General features: G+C 37.1%; 5 protein-coding genes across 5 annotated transcripts; 2 read left to right on the top strand and 3 right to left on the bottom strand.

Annotated features, from left to right (window-relative positions):
* Positions 1-1,209: 1,209 nt before the first annotated feature.
* C9374_012298 (uncharacterized protein) lies at positions 1,210-6,267 on the bottom strand (the record flags this gene model as incomplete). Its single annotated transcript, XM_044688050.1, has 1 exon — positions 1,210-6,267. One exon carries the CDS (start codon positions 6,265-6,267, stop codon positions 1,210-1,212), a length of 5,058 nt encoding a protein of 1,685 aa, XP_044542483.1.
* Positions 6,268-6,699: 432 nt separating this feature from the next.
* Positions 6,700-8,868, bottom strand: C9374_012297 (uncharacterized protein; the record flags this gene model as incomplete). The annotated part of the gene is made up of 1 exon (XM_044688047.1): positions 6,700-8,868. One exon carries the CDS (start codon positions 8,866-8,868, stop codon positions 6,700-6,702), a length of 2,169 nt encoding a protein of 722 aa, XP_044542482.1.
* Positions 8,869-9,038: 170 nt separating this feature from the next.
* Positions 9,039-11,273, top strand: C9374_012296 (uncharacterized protein; the record flags this gene model as incomplete). The annotated part of the gene is made up of 1 exon (XM_044688046.1): positions 9,039-11,273. One exon carries the CDS (start codon positions 9,039-9,041, stop codon positions 11,271-11,273), a length of 2,235 nt encoding a protein of 744 aa, XP_044542481.1.
* A 47-nt stretch (positions 11,274-11,320) lies between these two features.
* On the bottom strand, positions 11,321-12,542 carry C9374_012295 (uncharacterized protein; the record flags this gene model as incomplete). Its single annotated transcript, XM_044688045.1, has 2 exons — positions 11,321-11,869; positions 11,994-12,542. The coding sequence occupies 2 exons, from the start codon at positions 12,540-12,542 to the stop codon at positions 11,321-11,323; spliced, it is 1,098 nt and encodes a 365-aa protein (XP_044542480.1).
* Positions 12,543-13,369: 827 nt separating this feature from the next.
* On the top strand, positions 13,370-15,920 carry C9374_012294 (uncharacterized protein; the record flags this gene model as incomplete). Its single annotated transcript, XM_044688044.1, has 7 exons — positions 13,370-13,542; positions 13,634-14,073; positions 14,192-14,200; positions 14,257-14,535; positions 14,643-15,017; positions 15,102-15,284; positions 15,430-15,920. 7 exons carry the CDS (start codon positions 13,370-13,372, stop codon positions 15,918-15,920), a joined length of 1,950 nt encoding a protein of 649 aa, XP_044542479.1.
* Positions 15,921-16,718: the final 798 nt, after the last annotated feature.

Here is a 16,718-nt window from a genome sequence, read left to right as displayed (position 1 = left end):
AAGTATGACTACGAAACAAAAAGTGATTCCAGTTCCCTTAATTGTACCCTTCTGATTGCTTCAGCTTGACTTTTGCTGTTACCGTCATTCCCAAATCACTCAAATTCGATTACATCAGCCAACAACAGTGTTGAGCACCATTCTCTTGTTCTTCTCACCGTTTTTGTAACAATTGAACAAAAGTACATGTCACTATGAAGAAAAGCTGGCAAGTTTCACTCCCCTGTTGAACCAAATGAAAATGTTTTCCTGTACTGCAAGTGTTTTTCCTCAACATAAATCGTCTCTCAAGTTCATTCAGCAAGCTCTGACATCCTGTTCGACAACTTCATCTCAATCTCTTTCAACGCCGTGTTGTATGGCGCAACATCAACTCAGAAAACAGGTGCTGAACGGTGGAACATTATTTGAACCACTGCCTCACAACGCTTCACCTTAGAAAATGAGCGTGAGTCTATTCTTCCCTCCATAAACTAAATTTCGTAGATGATCATTTGGTATTGTCGTTGTCAGACGAATTGTCCAAAAATTGCGTTCGTGATGCTGTTTCCTATACTCGATGATGATTGTGTAGTGAAGAGAATTTTGAGGCCCGTTGCTCACAACCGTGAAGAGGTTTGTAATTTCAAAATAATATTTAAAGTAAATAAATTAAAAAATATACAGGTGCTGATGACACTCGGCACTCAAGTGTCAGGTGCTGTTTGCATTTGGCACTCCAGTGTTAAGTGCTATTTGTATCTCCTTTTTGGGACTACCTGCCATTGCAAACGGCACTAAAGTGTAAGGTGTAAGGTGCTAAAAGGTATGTCCTCTGATTTGTGGCTTGTGTGATTGATTTGTTTTGAACAATGGGTCGATTCGCAAAATACAAAACAAGTCTTGAGAAGAAGGATTCGTTGAAAAGGGAGCGTGTTTTTTTCTGTTTTGGAACTTGTGAAATGTCAGTTGGCAACAAAATGTTCGAAAGTGTTGGCACCATGAAGTCAACCCCTTTCACAAAATTGTCTCACAGTACTAAGAATAATCAAGTTATAATTGGAAATCAATCTCGCTGTATTCCTTTTCATTGGAACATGTATCTTGGAAACCATGTTGGATGTTCAATCAGTGAGAATTCAAAACCTGAATGATTCAACAATAAATAGACTCTCAATCAACCAACGAACAACAAATATATTCGTTTCAAATGTACAATTCTTTTAAATCTTATTTGATCGATTGGTGTGTGCGTGCGTGTGAAAAATAAATACAATTATCACACAATTTCAATTGTGGATTCGTTTTAGAAATTTCTTCATCCATACACTTGGTACATCTCTTCACAATCGATCCTACTCGATTCACTTTTCTTTCCTTATACAATTCTTCCATACATTTTTTACATCCATAAAGTTTGAAATTTGATACTTTAAGGAAATGTTCTTTCAACTCGGATCTTGGTTGCATGCAATGATCACAAATCATGACTTTGGATTTGGAACGTTCGGAATGTGAGGTTTCATCCTTTTGATCACAATCAATACAGAGATAATGTTCACACGAGTGACACCAAACTCGAGCCATTGCTCCACATTTTCCACAGACCAAGTATTTGGGTCGTTTGGGTAATTCAGTTCTTGATCGTGACCCAGGGTTGTTGTTGACATGTTTTGAGGGATGTTGTTGAGTTTGAGAAGTATGATTGGAATTTTGATGTTTGGAAATGTCAAAAGTGTCAACATCATTCTGAGGAGCATTATTCAATGAATTTACAGAATGCTGACCCACCTGTGGTGTACCTTTTGGAGCAGCTGCTGATGATGAACCAAAAGCTGAAGAAGACAAGGGATTGGGTAATGCCTTTTTTCTCTTATTTGAAGAAGAAGAAGATGCCAGTGACACTGTGGACATGCGTTGTGAACTCGCTCCAATATCTTGAATATTAATTTGAATATGAGAAAGTGAAGATGGTTGAAAACGAGTGGAAGGACTATGATAACTTCTTGGATTTGGTAAGGGACGTGATTTCAATATTGGTTGTGGTAGTTGTGTGGATGGCATTCTTTCCTCATGATTTCTATTCGAATTGTCATGACGTTCAATATTTTCACAATTATTAATACTATTCTTTGGAATAAACTTTTTGAATTCGAGAGAATGGTCGTCCTCTTCATCCTGTTCGTCCTCAGAATCTGAAAGATCATGATTTGTGCGTTTCATTTCTTTTGGTGTTTTTCTTGAGCAGTCATGCAACGATTTTTGTTGACCTATTATTCTTTCATCAATGCGTTCTTCAATCATTCGATGGTCAGAATCCTGATCTAATTCTTCTTCTTCTGTCATTGATTCTTCTCTAAATTTGGGAGGTAGAAATTTCTTTAATTTTTCTCTCATTTCCTTCTTCTCTTTCAAATAGAGTTTGATTTTTTGTTTTCGTTTCTTTTGAACATATCTCGCTACACAAAATCTCAACACTAGTAAGAATATCAAATACACTATCAAAGCAAAGGCCACAACAAATGGAAACCATAAATAATTAGGATATATTTGAATCCATTCCATGAAAGGATTAACCATTTGATAAATGGGAGAAGCTTTCTTTTTTTCTTCCAATTCTTTCATGGTTTGTTGTTTCTTAATGAGATAGTCCTTCCATTGTTGTTGATGATCCATGTATCGTTGTTGAGCTTCTGTAATGGTTCTCTTGTAAAAGAATGAAAGAACTGGACCAGGAAGTCGTGTGAAAAAAGGTCCATACGAAAAGACTTTCAAATACACTGGAGGTCCAAATAAGTATAATTGTTTTTCGTCATATTCGAGACATGTCATGTTAAATTCTTCACGTCCATAACATAGAATCATGACACTTGGTTTGTTTCGATACGGTTGTTGTAATCTTACTTGAAAAGGAGAATCAAACACTCCATCGGTGGGTTTTGGCATGATTAAGGGTTTTAAATCTCGTTCTCGAATGTGAAAGGAAGTTTTGGAGAGAATTCCTGGTCGATGACCGTCACGCTCTGTGGAAACTAGTAAATCAAAATCTCCTGTTTGATTGCATGTATATGAGAAGGAAAGTAATTCTTGTTTCGATAATTGTAAACTCCATAACAGTTGTGTTCCATTCGCTAATAATTTAACATGATACGATTTTTGTGGAATATTTAGGGAAGGATTTTGTGGTGGATCGATCACTTCGAGATTATCCTCTTCATTCAATTCCAATGTGAGTGTCATTTCTCCAATTGGGTAAAATCTCTGTGAAAGAATACTCTCCTCTAATTCTTTATAGGGTCCATACGATGGATCAAAATTGAAAATTGGAATGGGAGGTAAGAGAGAGGATTGAGCGAACACACATTCTTGATAATATTCACTATAAATGTAATCATGCATGCATTGACAATCCTTCATGGAGTTTCTTGGAAGAAAACTTCCAGTCGTGGTCATGAATGGACATGCCGTGCAGGAAGAGCCAATTGTATCATTAGGATTCGATGACCAGAAATATCCATACGAACAAATACATGTTTGTGAACTCGAGTCATAGATCATTTCATCATTTTCACATGAAACTCGAATACATTTACCTCCAAAGAGAGCATGACCAGGAGTGGATTCACACCACGAATTGAATAAGGCCGATTGAGAACTCAAAGTCAACAACTCTTGCATAGTGGTTGAGAGAATATAATCTTCCAGGATGGCACCTTGATAAATTTTCAAATTGGAAATTCCAGAAGCTGGTAAATAGGAATATAAGGAAGGAACATGAGAAGCATTGAAATGAAAGAAACCTCCAACGACCAATCGAGGAGCATGTGGTTCCTGTTGTTGTTGTTGTTGTGAAATTGCAAACATGCATGATCCAATATAAGCTCGATCTCTATACAAGGACAAGACATGTTTTCCTTCGTCGTATTGTAACATGAAATGATGCCATTCCGTATCGTAGGGAAATGAAAGTGAAAGTAAACGAGGTTCATTCTGGAGTGGATTCAATTTTTTCACTTGCATGTATATGGAATTGGGTGAATCGAAAATAAGCTGCCAAGTCCATTCGTCAGGTATAGTGACAATTCCATATGCCACTTGATAATCTTTCAATTTGAAATTCCAAACATCTTTGGAAGTTAATTTCAAATCCATGGAGAGTGTAAACGAGTGTCGTAAGGAAATGCTTGTATTCGTGCTAGATGTTTCATTCCAAGTAATGGAAAATAAATCACGAAGAGCCGTTTTACAAGAAGATGGATAAGCATGTTGTCCACTGGTTGCAATTTTGAGTAATTCTTGTTGCAATTTCAAATCAGAAATACCAAAAGAATTTCCATTCATGGAACATTCAGAAAGTATGGTCGCTCCAGAATCTGCCGAATAGAATCCTACTGGAATTTTCACACATTGATTTCCTGATCGATACTTTTTAGTATCTTTACATCGAAAGGCACAATTTTCATTGGTACTTCCGCTTTCCGTGTATTCCACTTGACCGTCTGGACCATTACTACACACATACAAGAGACCATCTCCTGGAGAGTAGGTTCCTGGATAGCAGAGTTTACATTGAGGACCGTAATGACCTTTTTCACAGTTATAAGTTGGAAGACTGTTGAGAGCAAGAAGAGATCGACGAGTCGGTGAAGTGAATTCTTCGTTTAGAATGGTCCTCTTCTTGAATAAATCTTTGAATAATTCTCGTTCTGTTCTTGTCAGAGAGTTTGTAAGAAGACGACGTTTTGTGTTAGTACTACGAGACTGAACGGAAGTGACCACAGAATTGGTGGTGCTAGACGTGGTCGTTATGATTGGAATTTTCTTAAGGAATGGTTGGTAATCGGCCTCAAGCGAGGCATCATTCATCCAGAGGGAATTTCCAGCAAGTGCGACCAAATCTAACACTCTTGCTTGCTTGACAGGATCTGTGACAAGAATTTTCGAATTGGAAACATCTCCCATGAAATATCCACTTGTTGTTTGTGAATTTAAAGTCTTGAACCAAATCTTGGACATGTAATTGGTCCATGGTTGCACAGAGAAGACTTGATTTGAAAAATCAATCGAAATACTTGGAGTTTTGGAAAGTACTTCCTGTGCAAAGTTTTTCTCCATACCAATCCATGGCCTCAAGTAAGAAAATGAATCACTCTCGAATAATGACAATAAGGTTGAATGAGAGTCAATAAAATCATATACTGGTGACGTTGTGTACAAGGATAGATCAATGACTCTATCCAATGAAAGAGTGTCATTAATGAGTTTGAATAATTCGTCAATGATTCGAGTCTGAGAATCAATAAATTGCGCCATTGATGAAAAGGACATGGCAAGTTCCATATCTGTATCTCGAGACACACCAGATTCTTGTAACAATGAGAATTGAATGATTTCATAAAGATGAGTCCAAGAAGAAGGTGCAGATTGACTTGATCTTTCACTCATGTTCGTATCATTGTTTCTTCTATTTTCATACGAATTGGATTGAAAGGTTTGAATTGCCTTGTCAACACCATATTGAATGGCAGTATTCATCACTTGAAAAGTACTACTCTTACTCTTATCCAAATCATAAAACAATTCAAATTGAGGCAAGTAGTACAAAACATTCTCTCTGAGACGTCTCACAATTTCATTGAAAAACACTTGTAACGATCTCATTTCCATCATGGATAAACTCAATTTCGAGCTCAATACTTCCTTTGAATATACAGTAGCATACGAAAGAACAATATTCTCCAACTCAATGGCCAATCTTAACATCTTCTTTTGTTGTAATACGAGAAGAAAGGCATCGGTTCGAATACTCTCAATTTGATTCAAATAAAAGAACATGGGACGAATGGGAAGGAGAGGTAGCAAATCATTACTTCCACAATGTGTGAAATAAGTTCCCAATGGATACAAACATTTTGCAGAAGAAGATGGTTGTGAAATATCCACATAACATTTCATTGAGGAAGACCAAAATCCAATGGGCGTTCCAAACGAATTCATGGACACTGCATGCCCTCCATTCAATTGAGATCCCTCTCGTACATAGCCACTTAATTGTTCCAAATATAGTAATTTCATTCGATCTCGAAAAACAGCAGGCGTTCCACAAATATACGTCTGAGATTGTAAATTTGTTCCATATGGATTCAAAGGAGTCGAATTGATCACGAACGGAATACTGACATCGAGTGAACGTGCCTCCATATTGGACAAGAACAATTTCAGTAAGGTATTGAGGAAAATGATTTCATTTTGAGTGAGGGATGACTTGAATGAAGAGAGTGGAGACATGATGGTGGAACGAGTGCGTGTTCTTTCTGTACTTGTTGAATCATTTACGAAACAACTTGTAGTAGTAGCAGTAAAAGTACTCATCAACGTTGATGACTGCTGTGGTAATGAGCTTTTAGTGATAGTTGGAGTTGTTGTGGATGTTTCAGCATGAACGATCGTATTTGGGAGAATTGGTAGGTGAGGAGTGAGGAGAGATTGGAACCATACCATGCAACATACGATCAATAATGTAGTTGATAATGAACGGTAAGTAAGCATGAGTAGTTGCTGTAGTTTCTCTTTCTGTTTCGGTTGTTGTTGTTGTATATGATGATGATGGCTGTGAATAGGTGTTTGGTGCACAAGTGGTTTCATTTCTTTTAAGGAAATTTCCAAAATAAGGTAGCCTTAACAAGTTGTGGTCCTTTCGTTGCCTGAATCATATAATGATTACAAAAATACCACATTGGCTGGTTCGAAAGTCATGACTCGACTCTCCACTGAATTTGGATCATTGTCATGTTTCAATCGTCTCACTTGTGCCGTGTATTCTCTTCCTTGAAGAATATTTTGAACCGTATTCTTGACGTCGGTATAAATTCTCCATTCGACTCTCGATTCCTGCTGCTTCTTTTGGTCATGACGACCACCATTAGGCACTGCCATCCAACTGCAGTCTTCATTCTTCTTTTCCACAAATTCAATGACGGTGTGAAAAATTGGATTTCCTTTCGTTTGCATGATCACTTTTTGGCCATTTCGAAATGCAGCCATACCATCTCCAACAGTGACTGTTTCAACTCCACCCAATAAATCACACAACGTTGGATTCATGAGCATACTTTCGAGAGAGCCATGAGCAGAGGCAACTAATCGAACGCCACGTTGTGAAATGGTTCGAGCTGTGGCTGCTTCTTCTCTCGTTCCAATTTCATCAATGACAATGACTTGAGGAGTATGATTTTGAACTGCATTGATCATGTACTCTTTTTGTTTCTTCTTATCTTTGACTGGAATGCGACGTGAACGACCGACGGCTTGATGAGGAACGTCACCGAGTCCAGCTATTTCACATGAAGTGTCAACAATCATGACACGACGTTGTTCTGAGAGAATTCTTGCAATGTCACGAATGGCTGTTGTTTTACCACTTCCTGGATGACCCAAACAGAGAATGTTCTTGTCACTTTCAAGAAGATCCTTAAAGACATTTCCTAAACCAATGACCGCTCGTCCAACTCGAATGGTAAGACCAATAGGTTGATGCTTCTGTCGACTCTCAATTCTTGAAATTCTGTGTAAAGTTCCATCGACACCTGCTCGATCATCAGATGCAAAATGGAGTTTCTGGCACAATTCAATAATGTCATCTCCACTTGCGATAAAATCTTGGTCACATACTGGCTCTGATTCCTCACCATAAAAATAAAAAGTAAATGGTCTTTCTTTGTCCATTACAATTTCTACCAATTGGTCCATTCGATTCTTGCAAATTTCTTGAATTTTAGTTTTGATTGTTGATGGGAAAATGTCCAACAAGTCTTCAATTTGATGAATTACTTTGCAATTTCCAATTCTATTATTACCACTACTTGATAAAGTGTGATGTTTGGAGCTACTATTATAACCTCTTTCAACAGTGTTGTGCGTATTAATTGTGGATACTTGTTGTAGATCTTTCCTCTTTCTGATTTGTTTTTGAACATGTTCTTGAGATTTTACATTCATGTTGGAAATTGAGGAATTCTGAAATTGCTTTTCTTGTGATGTTTCATCAAGACATGTTCTTTTTTCATTAGGGATCTTTTTTCGTTCCAAATGGTTCTGTTGTTGTTGTTCAGAGCTCTTCACAGTATTGGCCGATTGGTGTGTGAAAAATTCATAACAATTGGAGTCATGATCGTCTTCATTTCCCCATGGTTCAACATGTTGTTGTTCTCCTCTGGATTCTGTCGAAAGTGTCATTCCTATTCCACTACTTTTAATTTCAACCATGGTTGGTTCTTCTTCCTTTTTCAACACATCATGATGCGATTGGTCACTCTTTGAAATTATTAATTCCTCTGAATGATTCAACTGGTCACATTGATTTTCACAATGTTTTTCCACACATTCAGAGAAATGATCTGCCTTCTTCATCTTATTCTTTGGATTGAAATAACTTGCCACTCGTTGTGTAGCCTCTTCCAATGGATAACTCACCATCATGGAGGCAATTTCAAAAGCACTCAACGAGGAACATCCCAACACGTGTTTGAAAAACTTGATATTTCCATCCCGAGTTTTGACAACATGTTGCGGAATGGAAATTCCTTTTTCGAGAGGAGTTTTTAATTTAAAATCTAAATCTTCTTCATTTCGTTCGGAATGAATGAATTGTTGCTGTTGTGGTTTTTCAAATTCTTGAATCAAGTGCGGCAAAGCCTCTTCATTCGGAATGAGTTCTTTCAATTGATGAGTTACTTTTTCATCTCTTCTGATGAAAGGTAAGTCAAAAATGTAAATGAAAAGATATTCCGATTGAAGACCCAATGGATACTTGTGATTGAGAACGAGAAGAATGCAAATATGTGCGAGCTTTTGTAAACGTAACTTGGCACTTGAATGGTTTTGTGACATTTTTTTTTTCCATTTTCAGAATTCCCAACCTTATGATCATCATTTTCATCAATTATTGGAAGAAGATGTGTTTGCTTGAAACAATAAGTGAATATCTTCAGTTCATTCATGAAAAAGAAGTACCTGAGGAAAGAAGAAGTGGACGATTATTTTAGGAAACGCAAAAAAAAATGAAACGAAAACATTTTCAATTCTTTGACGATGAAATTTCCGAAAAAAGGATTTATTATTGTCCAACACCATCCATGACCAATGATTCATCAGATATATATATATTAGCTTCCAACAAGGAGGATGCAGTGAAAATTATTTTACTTGATTTTCATGATGGTACCACCATGATGGATCCTTTGAACTCGGAAAGAATTTTTCATAACAACAATGATCGAATGGATCATCAACTGCATCAAAGGCTGAAAATGAAATTTGAAAATCAATCAAAAGGATATTGTAAATGGTTGCTAGCAAAGGAAAAGTGGATGAAACAATGCAAGGATTGGGATAGTAATCAAATGAATATTGAGTTCATGATGGATCGGGAGTGTTTCATGATGAAATGTATTTATAATTTTTCTCTGCCAGTTCCTTGGCTAATACAACAAGTTAACGTTTCAGAATTGTGTCAAAACAATCAAGATATGATTGGTCGTGTGGAGTTTTGGAGACCTTTCAAGCATGATATTTTGAGATTCATTAGAAATGATCGATTTCAAATCCTTAAATATATCCCAAAAGAGATTTTATTGGAATGGAAAGAAGAATTGACGTCCATGGTATTTAAACCAAAATATGGATTTATTTTTGATTTTGACATTGATGATTTTGAAGAAGCAAAGAAGTTACTTGCTAAACGGCGTTGTGGTTTTTTCCAACTGTCCAAAAGATTACAAGACAATGAAGACATTATCAAACATGCCATCCATTACAACCCTGTGAACAACATACAATATGTATTTGAAAGAATGAAGCATGATCGCACATTCTTGATGAATGTCATTCGATCAAAACCGAATGCCTTTTATCCTATTGCATCACAACTACTAGCACATGATAAGGAATTCATTTTTCAACTACTCACCGTTTCCGCAACCAGTATATATGGAACATTTGAAGAGCGCATGATCCAAACATATGTTCCAGAAATATTCAACTTCTTCCCAAAAACCTTTCAAAATGGCCTATCAAAACATATCAAACGGCAGATTTTTCAACAATTCTTTCTCAAAGACGCCAGATGGTCAATTGTTGATCTGGACTTGTTGAAATTTGTGGTTCAAATGCTTGACACGTTGCCAAATGTGTATTATCAAGCACACAAAAATTATCAACGGCGTTTAAGCGTAAAGGGATGGTTTGCAATTTCCTTGCTTACTCATTGTGAAAAACATCAAATACTCAGCAGTAGTCATGATCAAGAATTTGTTAAAATTATTGAAAGCGTCATGACACGAATGTACATGGATTATGATCCAGACGAATTTGAAGAATGTATTTCAAACCGTGTGGACTTGCCGGTGATTATGAGATTTGCCCCAGCGTATGTGAGGAAAGACAGAAATTTTGTGCTAACAGCTTTGAAAGCACAAGGTACTTGTGTGAAAAGTATAGATGAAACTTTTATTCATGACAAAGAAGTAGTAATGGCTGCCCTTGCAAGTGAACATCAATGCTCTTTGTATGACATTCCAACACACTTTTTCGACGACAAAGATTGTATGTTGACAGCAATGGAGCATTTCAATGTGAAGCATCCATTACTTGTTGATGCTTTTAAGAGATTTGTTGAACGAAATGAGAAAGAAGTGATCATGGCTGGCATCAAGAAAGATGGAAGGTGTTTACAATACCTCTCTAATAATTGTCACAACGATCGATCTTTGATATTGGCAGCAGTTACGCACAGCCATGATGGCACTGCCTTATCTTTTGTTTCAAAAGAATTGAAACAAGATGCAAATTTTATTTTGGAATTTGTAAAAGCAAATCCAAAAATTGCTGTTTCGCGTTGCATCTCGAATTCAGACATTGATATCATTTTGAGTTCTGAAATTATTATTTATGAATATGTAAAACGGTGTGGAATTATTACAGACAAGGTCATGAATCAAGTATTCAAACACTGTGCTCAAGATTCACAAGTGATCTCAGTCAAAGAAGCTATTAAGGTTTTGAAGGATTTGATGAACCAAAGATTGGAATTTGAATATTTTGGATGTCACATTCCTGAATCTCGGTTATTGAATGAACCCATCAGACTGTTGAGCGTGGAAGAGGAAACAAGAGCAATAGATTTGTCTGGTGCTGGCTTTTGTCCAAAAGAGCAACGATACAACAAGTGGAAAGAATTTTTGTTTGATAACGCAAGTTGGGAGATCTTTTTTATTGATAAAAGGTATAAAAGATAATATCAATAACAACAAGGGATGCATCTCCATGTTCACAATCACATTTTTTATTTAAACATCAAATCAACCTTCAAATTGTTGTTGCTTCTTTTCAGCTCAACTGCCTTCTTGTAGGGTGGATTTGTGGGTGGCTGAATGGGTTTCATTCCAAGCTCTTCATTGACACCAATCGAATACGTTCTGTCACTGTCAAATCCACTCAAATCTCCACATGCCAAGAACGGCACAATATATCGATCAGCTCCTAGCATGGGACCTCCATTTTGAGCTGCACTTGTCACATTGCCACCTTGATATTTTTCTTCATTGTATTGAAAGTCAAGTAATGGATCGACCATTCTTGGGATATATCCTGGAGGAAGCTTAAATCCCTTACAAACGACAAAGGATTCAAGAGATGAATTTCTAGAAGATTTAGGTTTGGCACAATAGACTCTCTCAAAAAATACACCACATTGAGCATACAGCAGTGTAATGTCTTTTCCTCTAAATATTTTGCTCACAAAACAGCCACCCTCTTCCAAGACATGTGTGGTAATATTGAGAGCTGCGAGAATGAGTTGTAATTGAATGTATTCATCAATGTCATGCATTCCCTATTGTATTTCAATAATAATTAAAAAGAGGTTGTAAATATCAGAGCAAATGCACAAGTGTCATGTTTCATGGAATGAATTCCCGACTTTCGAAATTGCACAATGATTCCAAGAGAATACATACCGTCACATCAGGTGCTCCATCACAAACCACCAACTGTGCCTTCTTTCCTCGAAAATGATGTACAATTTCCTCTGCTGTTTTTTCACTTGTTATATCACCCTGAATTTCAATCACTCCTTCCAATGGAGCCATTTCTTGTAAATCCACACTGACAATAATTGCATCTTCATCGTACTTATTCTCATCATCCACGAGTTCCGATGATGCACTTGTATTCATGTTATTGTCATCATGATACTTTTTACTCATTTCTTCATTCGCAACATTATTGAATTCATCATTTCCATCCTCCTCATCATCACTAAAATCATCTTCATTAAAATGTTTTAATTGTGCTCCTTCTTCTCGGAATTTCTTTAATAATTTCCGTTGCAATACTTGACTCCAAGATCCCGGAGCAGCACACAAATCAACAGCTCGCTTGACTCCTTCAAAGATATTAAATTCTTCATCGACTTGAAGTAATTTATAGGCTGACCTCGCTCTCCAACCTTCTTGTTTGGCTTTCCGATAGAAAATGTCGCGTTTGTCTCGTGAGTTTCTTCCCATTTTTTTGTGCAGTGGCTCTATAAAAAAGGAAACTCTAAGAGTACAAATGTATCAATACAGGGACGCATCAAAACTCGCCCCCCCTGCTCCGGTATCTCCGCACCGTCATTTTATCGCTGCAGAATCTTTAAACGAATATTTTATGCAGCCAACTGACGGCGGAGTGCTAGTTATTGCAAAGTATTGTGGTGTCCTTGTATTGAACTGGTAAAATACAGTTTCCTTTCGCTCTCTGGGACCAGTCCCTTGTTTGGGTTGTGAGGAGACACGTGTTGATTTTTTATTTGATGATAATGATATGCCAAAAGTACACTCCATGTACTTAAGCCTTGTTTGAACAAGCTCTTTTGTAGTCACAAGTGGTAAGAACTTGTTCTTCTTGGATCTTTGTTTAAATCCAAGACTGTGGAGGTTGGAATCTTGCAAATGCAACTTGCTCTTGGAGTGGATTTCATATCGTTTCCATCCTTGTCTTGAGAAAGTATATTTGGACGATCGATTGTATGAACATATTTGCGAGTGCAAGGATAGTCTACTGAATCGTCATGTAAAGCAAGTGACTATTCATGTTGAATCAAACATTAAATTATTGTTCATGAATCTTACTACTTTCAAACGAGATTATTTTGCTTAGTGAGACCATTGAGAATATGAAGGAACGAATTCCATGAAATCATTTTGTTTCATAAAAAACGACGAACTCTTCCAGTTCACAACTTGGTCTTTGCAGTCCGTCCCAATTTTAAAAAATGTCATCTTCTGCCGCTTGCTGTCACACGTGGTTCTTGCTGTCCATCGGGATGATGATGACACTATTCTGGTCTAACATGCTTGCCAGAACTCATGCAAACATGCTCGATGAGTACATGTCCACCCCAGGTCCCTCCATGTCCTATTCCGTACTCAGTTCCAACAAGCAAGACCTGGCCACGTTATACACCCTCTCTATGAAAGGAGTAACATGGTTAAATAGCCAAGAAATTGGACAGTCCACTCAATGGTAAGTTTCTACCAACTTTGAACTACTTTGTAAATTTCATTGCCTTCTTTGAAATAATCATGATTCAATTTTCAAAACCGGGACCTAACAGGAATCACTATTTGGTAATATCTGTACCGAACTCTCTCGATCGTAACATTAAGGAAGGTCTGTTACTCATTGAAGGGGGTGTTTCAAGCATGAACGCACCACAATCCAACGACAATATGAAAGGTCTTTCTCATTATTCAGGAACTATTTGCAGCCAGTTGTATCTGGTTCCGAATCAGCCCATCACGTTTTCATCGGATCCTGAACAAAAAGCTCGAATGGAAGATCAATACGTGAGCTTCTCATGGTTGAAATTCTTGAATGCGTTTGATTCTAATGTGGCCCAAAACAAAACCACTTCTGTTCAAGATTATGAATGGATTGGACACTTTCCGATGGTAAAAACATCGGCACGAGCGCTCGATGTTATTCAAGACTTTGTTCTCCAACAAGTAGGCTTGAATTTAGAAAAATTTACAATTGCTGGAACATCAAAGAGAGGTAAGAGTGAATTCAAAGTTGTTTTTAACGTTTTTACATTTTTTTTATATTTAATAATTATTGAAATGCGAAAATATTATTATTGGTAACAATTGAACATTTTAAATGTCCAAATTAGGTTGGGCAAGTAGGTATTTATTAACATTGAATTCAGGTTAATCTTTAAATTAATGAACCATTCAGCATGGCTTTTGGGAGCTACTGATCCTCGAGTGAAAAATCTCATTCCAGTCGTGATTCAAATTGCCAATCTTCGGCCAAGTTTATTACAAATCAATCGATCGTTGTGTCATTGGCCTGAAGCCTTACAAGATTATGAACATTTGGGAGTTTTACAAAGATTGAATTCATCAGCCTTTGATGCATTGCAAGAGGTTATTGATCCATTCGTGTATCGAGAACGCTATGCATCAATTCCAACATATATGGTCAATGCTATGGGAGATGAATTCATGTGGCCAGGTAAGTCGTTCCATTTCAAAAGATGAATTTATATTAATTAATGATATCAACTGCATCAACAACATGAAAATCTTCGTAACCCCAATGTCTAAATGAAATTTCATCAGAACTCTCTTTGTTAAGCTACAAGAATTTATCGGGACTCTCCACCAAATACTTGCGTTATGTTCCCAATACAGGACATAGCTTAGCAGGTTCTGATGCATTGGAGAGTGTTCTCACCTTCTACTATTGCATGTTGAGAGGTATTGAATTACCCAAATATACCTTCTCTCATGAATACACCATGAAAGGTGTTCATATTGAGGTGAAAGTATGGAATGGAAAGAAACCCACTCTGGTTCGTGTTTGGAGAGGAAATAATCCCATCAATCGAGATTTCCGATATGGAATTATAGGAAATGCCTTCTGGAGTGCACCGGTTGCAGAATCATCCTCAGAACCATTCACTTGGCGAATATTTGTCAATAATCCAGACCGAGGTAAGTCCATGCATGGATTGGATGATGATTTGTTATTTACAAATACGTTGTGTTCAAACCTTATTTTTTGGATCATAACGAAAGGCTATCAAGCAGTGATGGTGGAATTGGTCTATGAAAATTATGTGGTAGGTTTGAAACCATTCAAAATGACCACGAGTGCCTATGTCATTCCAGATACCTATGTTTGTGCAAAAGCATCAGTGATGATGCGATTGGAAATGAGTGTTGTGGTGTTGTTGTTCTTGATGATGATGATGGTTTGTTGTATGTTCTGTTGACTGATAGATTCAATCCAAATGGTTGACTTTCAATAAACGTTCATGAACGAAAAATTGAGGAAGTATCAGCTTCCCTTAACCTGTAATAAAGCCTTATTACCATGCTGGATGCTTCTATTTTGTTTAAATAGTTCCTAGTTCTCATCATGCTTCATATTTTGTTCATGAGAAACATTTTCTCATTGACCCAAACAACTCAACAAAATATAACGACACAATGATGAGCAGAGCATTAGGTCCATTCCTCTTTGGAGGAGCCTTTGCATCCATCCTCTCCGCTCCCTTACTCTACGCAGGTCATCATTGGTTACATATTCCTCCCGAATTGTTAGGTCCAATCCTCTCGGGATCATTGGGATGGTTTTTAGGAGCTGCCTATGAATGGGAATTTGGAGTTGGAGGAATGACTGGATGTGGTGGTGTGTTGGCATGTACATTTTGGTATCATGTTCTGATTGGAAGGACGTTCATGATGAATGTTATTGATTCAAAGGTGTTGAGTTCGGAAGGATTGTTATGGTCGTTGTTATCGCTTCATCGTCATTCGGCTTTGGCGGTTCCATTGTTGATGATGGCTACGGGATTGGTGGGTGTGTATTTTGGTGTCAAATCGGAAAGATAGTGGATGCTGCGTACATCATGTGGTGTGTGGAAATTATAATAATAACAATTGTTGTTGTTGAACAGATTGTGAACAAAATAAATGAATTAGGAACTTGGAACTAGTCATGCATTTCTAAACTCAAATTTCGAATGACGACATGATTGTTTAAAGGAATTGAAATTGTGTTTACAGATTGTACACCACAAACTACGCCATAAGAAAACTACCAGCGAAAAAATTCGACTCAAAAAGGCAAAAATTTTTTGACAACGAAATGCAGAAACTCCGGGATTGGTTCAGAATCTTGTAAAGTTTTATTCAGTAGTGCTGACGTTCGTTCATTAAAAGTGAACCTCCTCCTGATTATGACCACACCTATTGTACCAAAGCCAGTTACTAACGTTTCGAAAGCAATTCTCTTCAGCCTTTCGTTATACAAGGATTGGTTGATTGTTGATGATAATACTCACATTCACCGTCATTACACCGTTCAACAAGTTTCTCGTTACACGATAAAAATCCATCTTTTGTACTGATCACTTGGTATCTAAGTTACATCAAAGTTGTTCCACGTTGTTGCTGTGTAATCGTAGTTTAGGTGTGTGATTTAAAATACTCGACCTCATCTTTTGGTGAAGGCATTTTTTTTGGAGTGAAAATTAATGTCAACTTGAAAAATTAAATTACAACAAAAAGCAAAAACTCTTGTTCTTTAATTTAATAACAGCATCTCCTTGGAGCTTAACTGAGAGAAATTGAGATCAGTATTATCAATAATATTATTAATTATTTTCAATTTGTTTTCTGTGCTCGGTG

The sequence above is a fragment of the Naegleria lovaniensis genome (assembly GCF_003324165.1).
Source record: "Naegleria lovaniensis strain ATCC 30569 chromosome Unknown tig057, whole genome shotgun sequence".
In the NCBI taxonomy this organism is placed as follows: Eukaryota; Heterolobosea; class Eutetramitea; order Acrasida; family Naegleriidae; genus Naegleria; species Naegleria lovaniensis.
The sequence above is the reverse complement of the archived record's forward strand: the minus strand, read 5'-3'. Positions and strand labels throughout refer to the sequence as shown.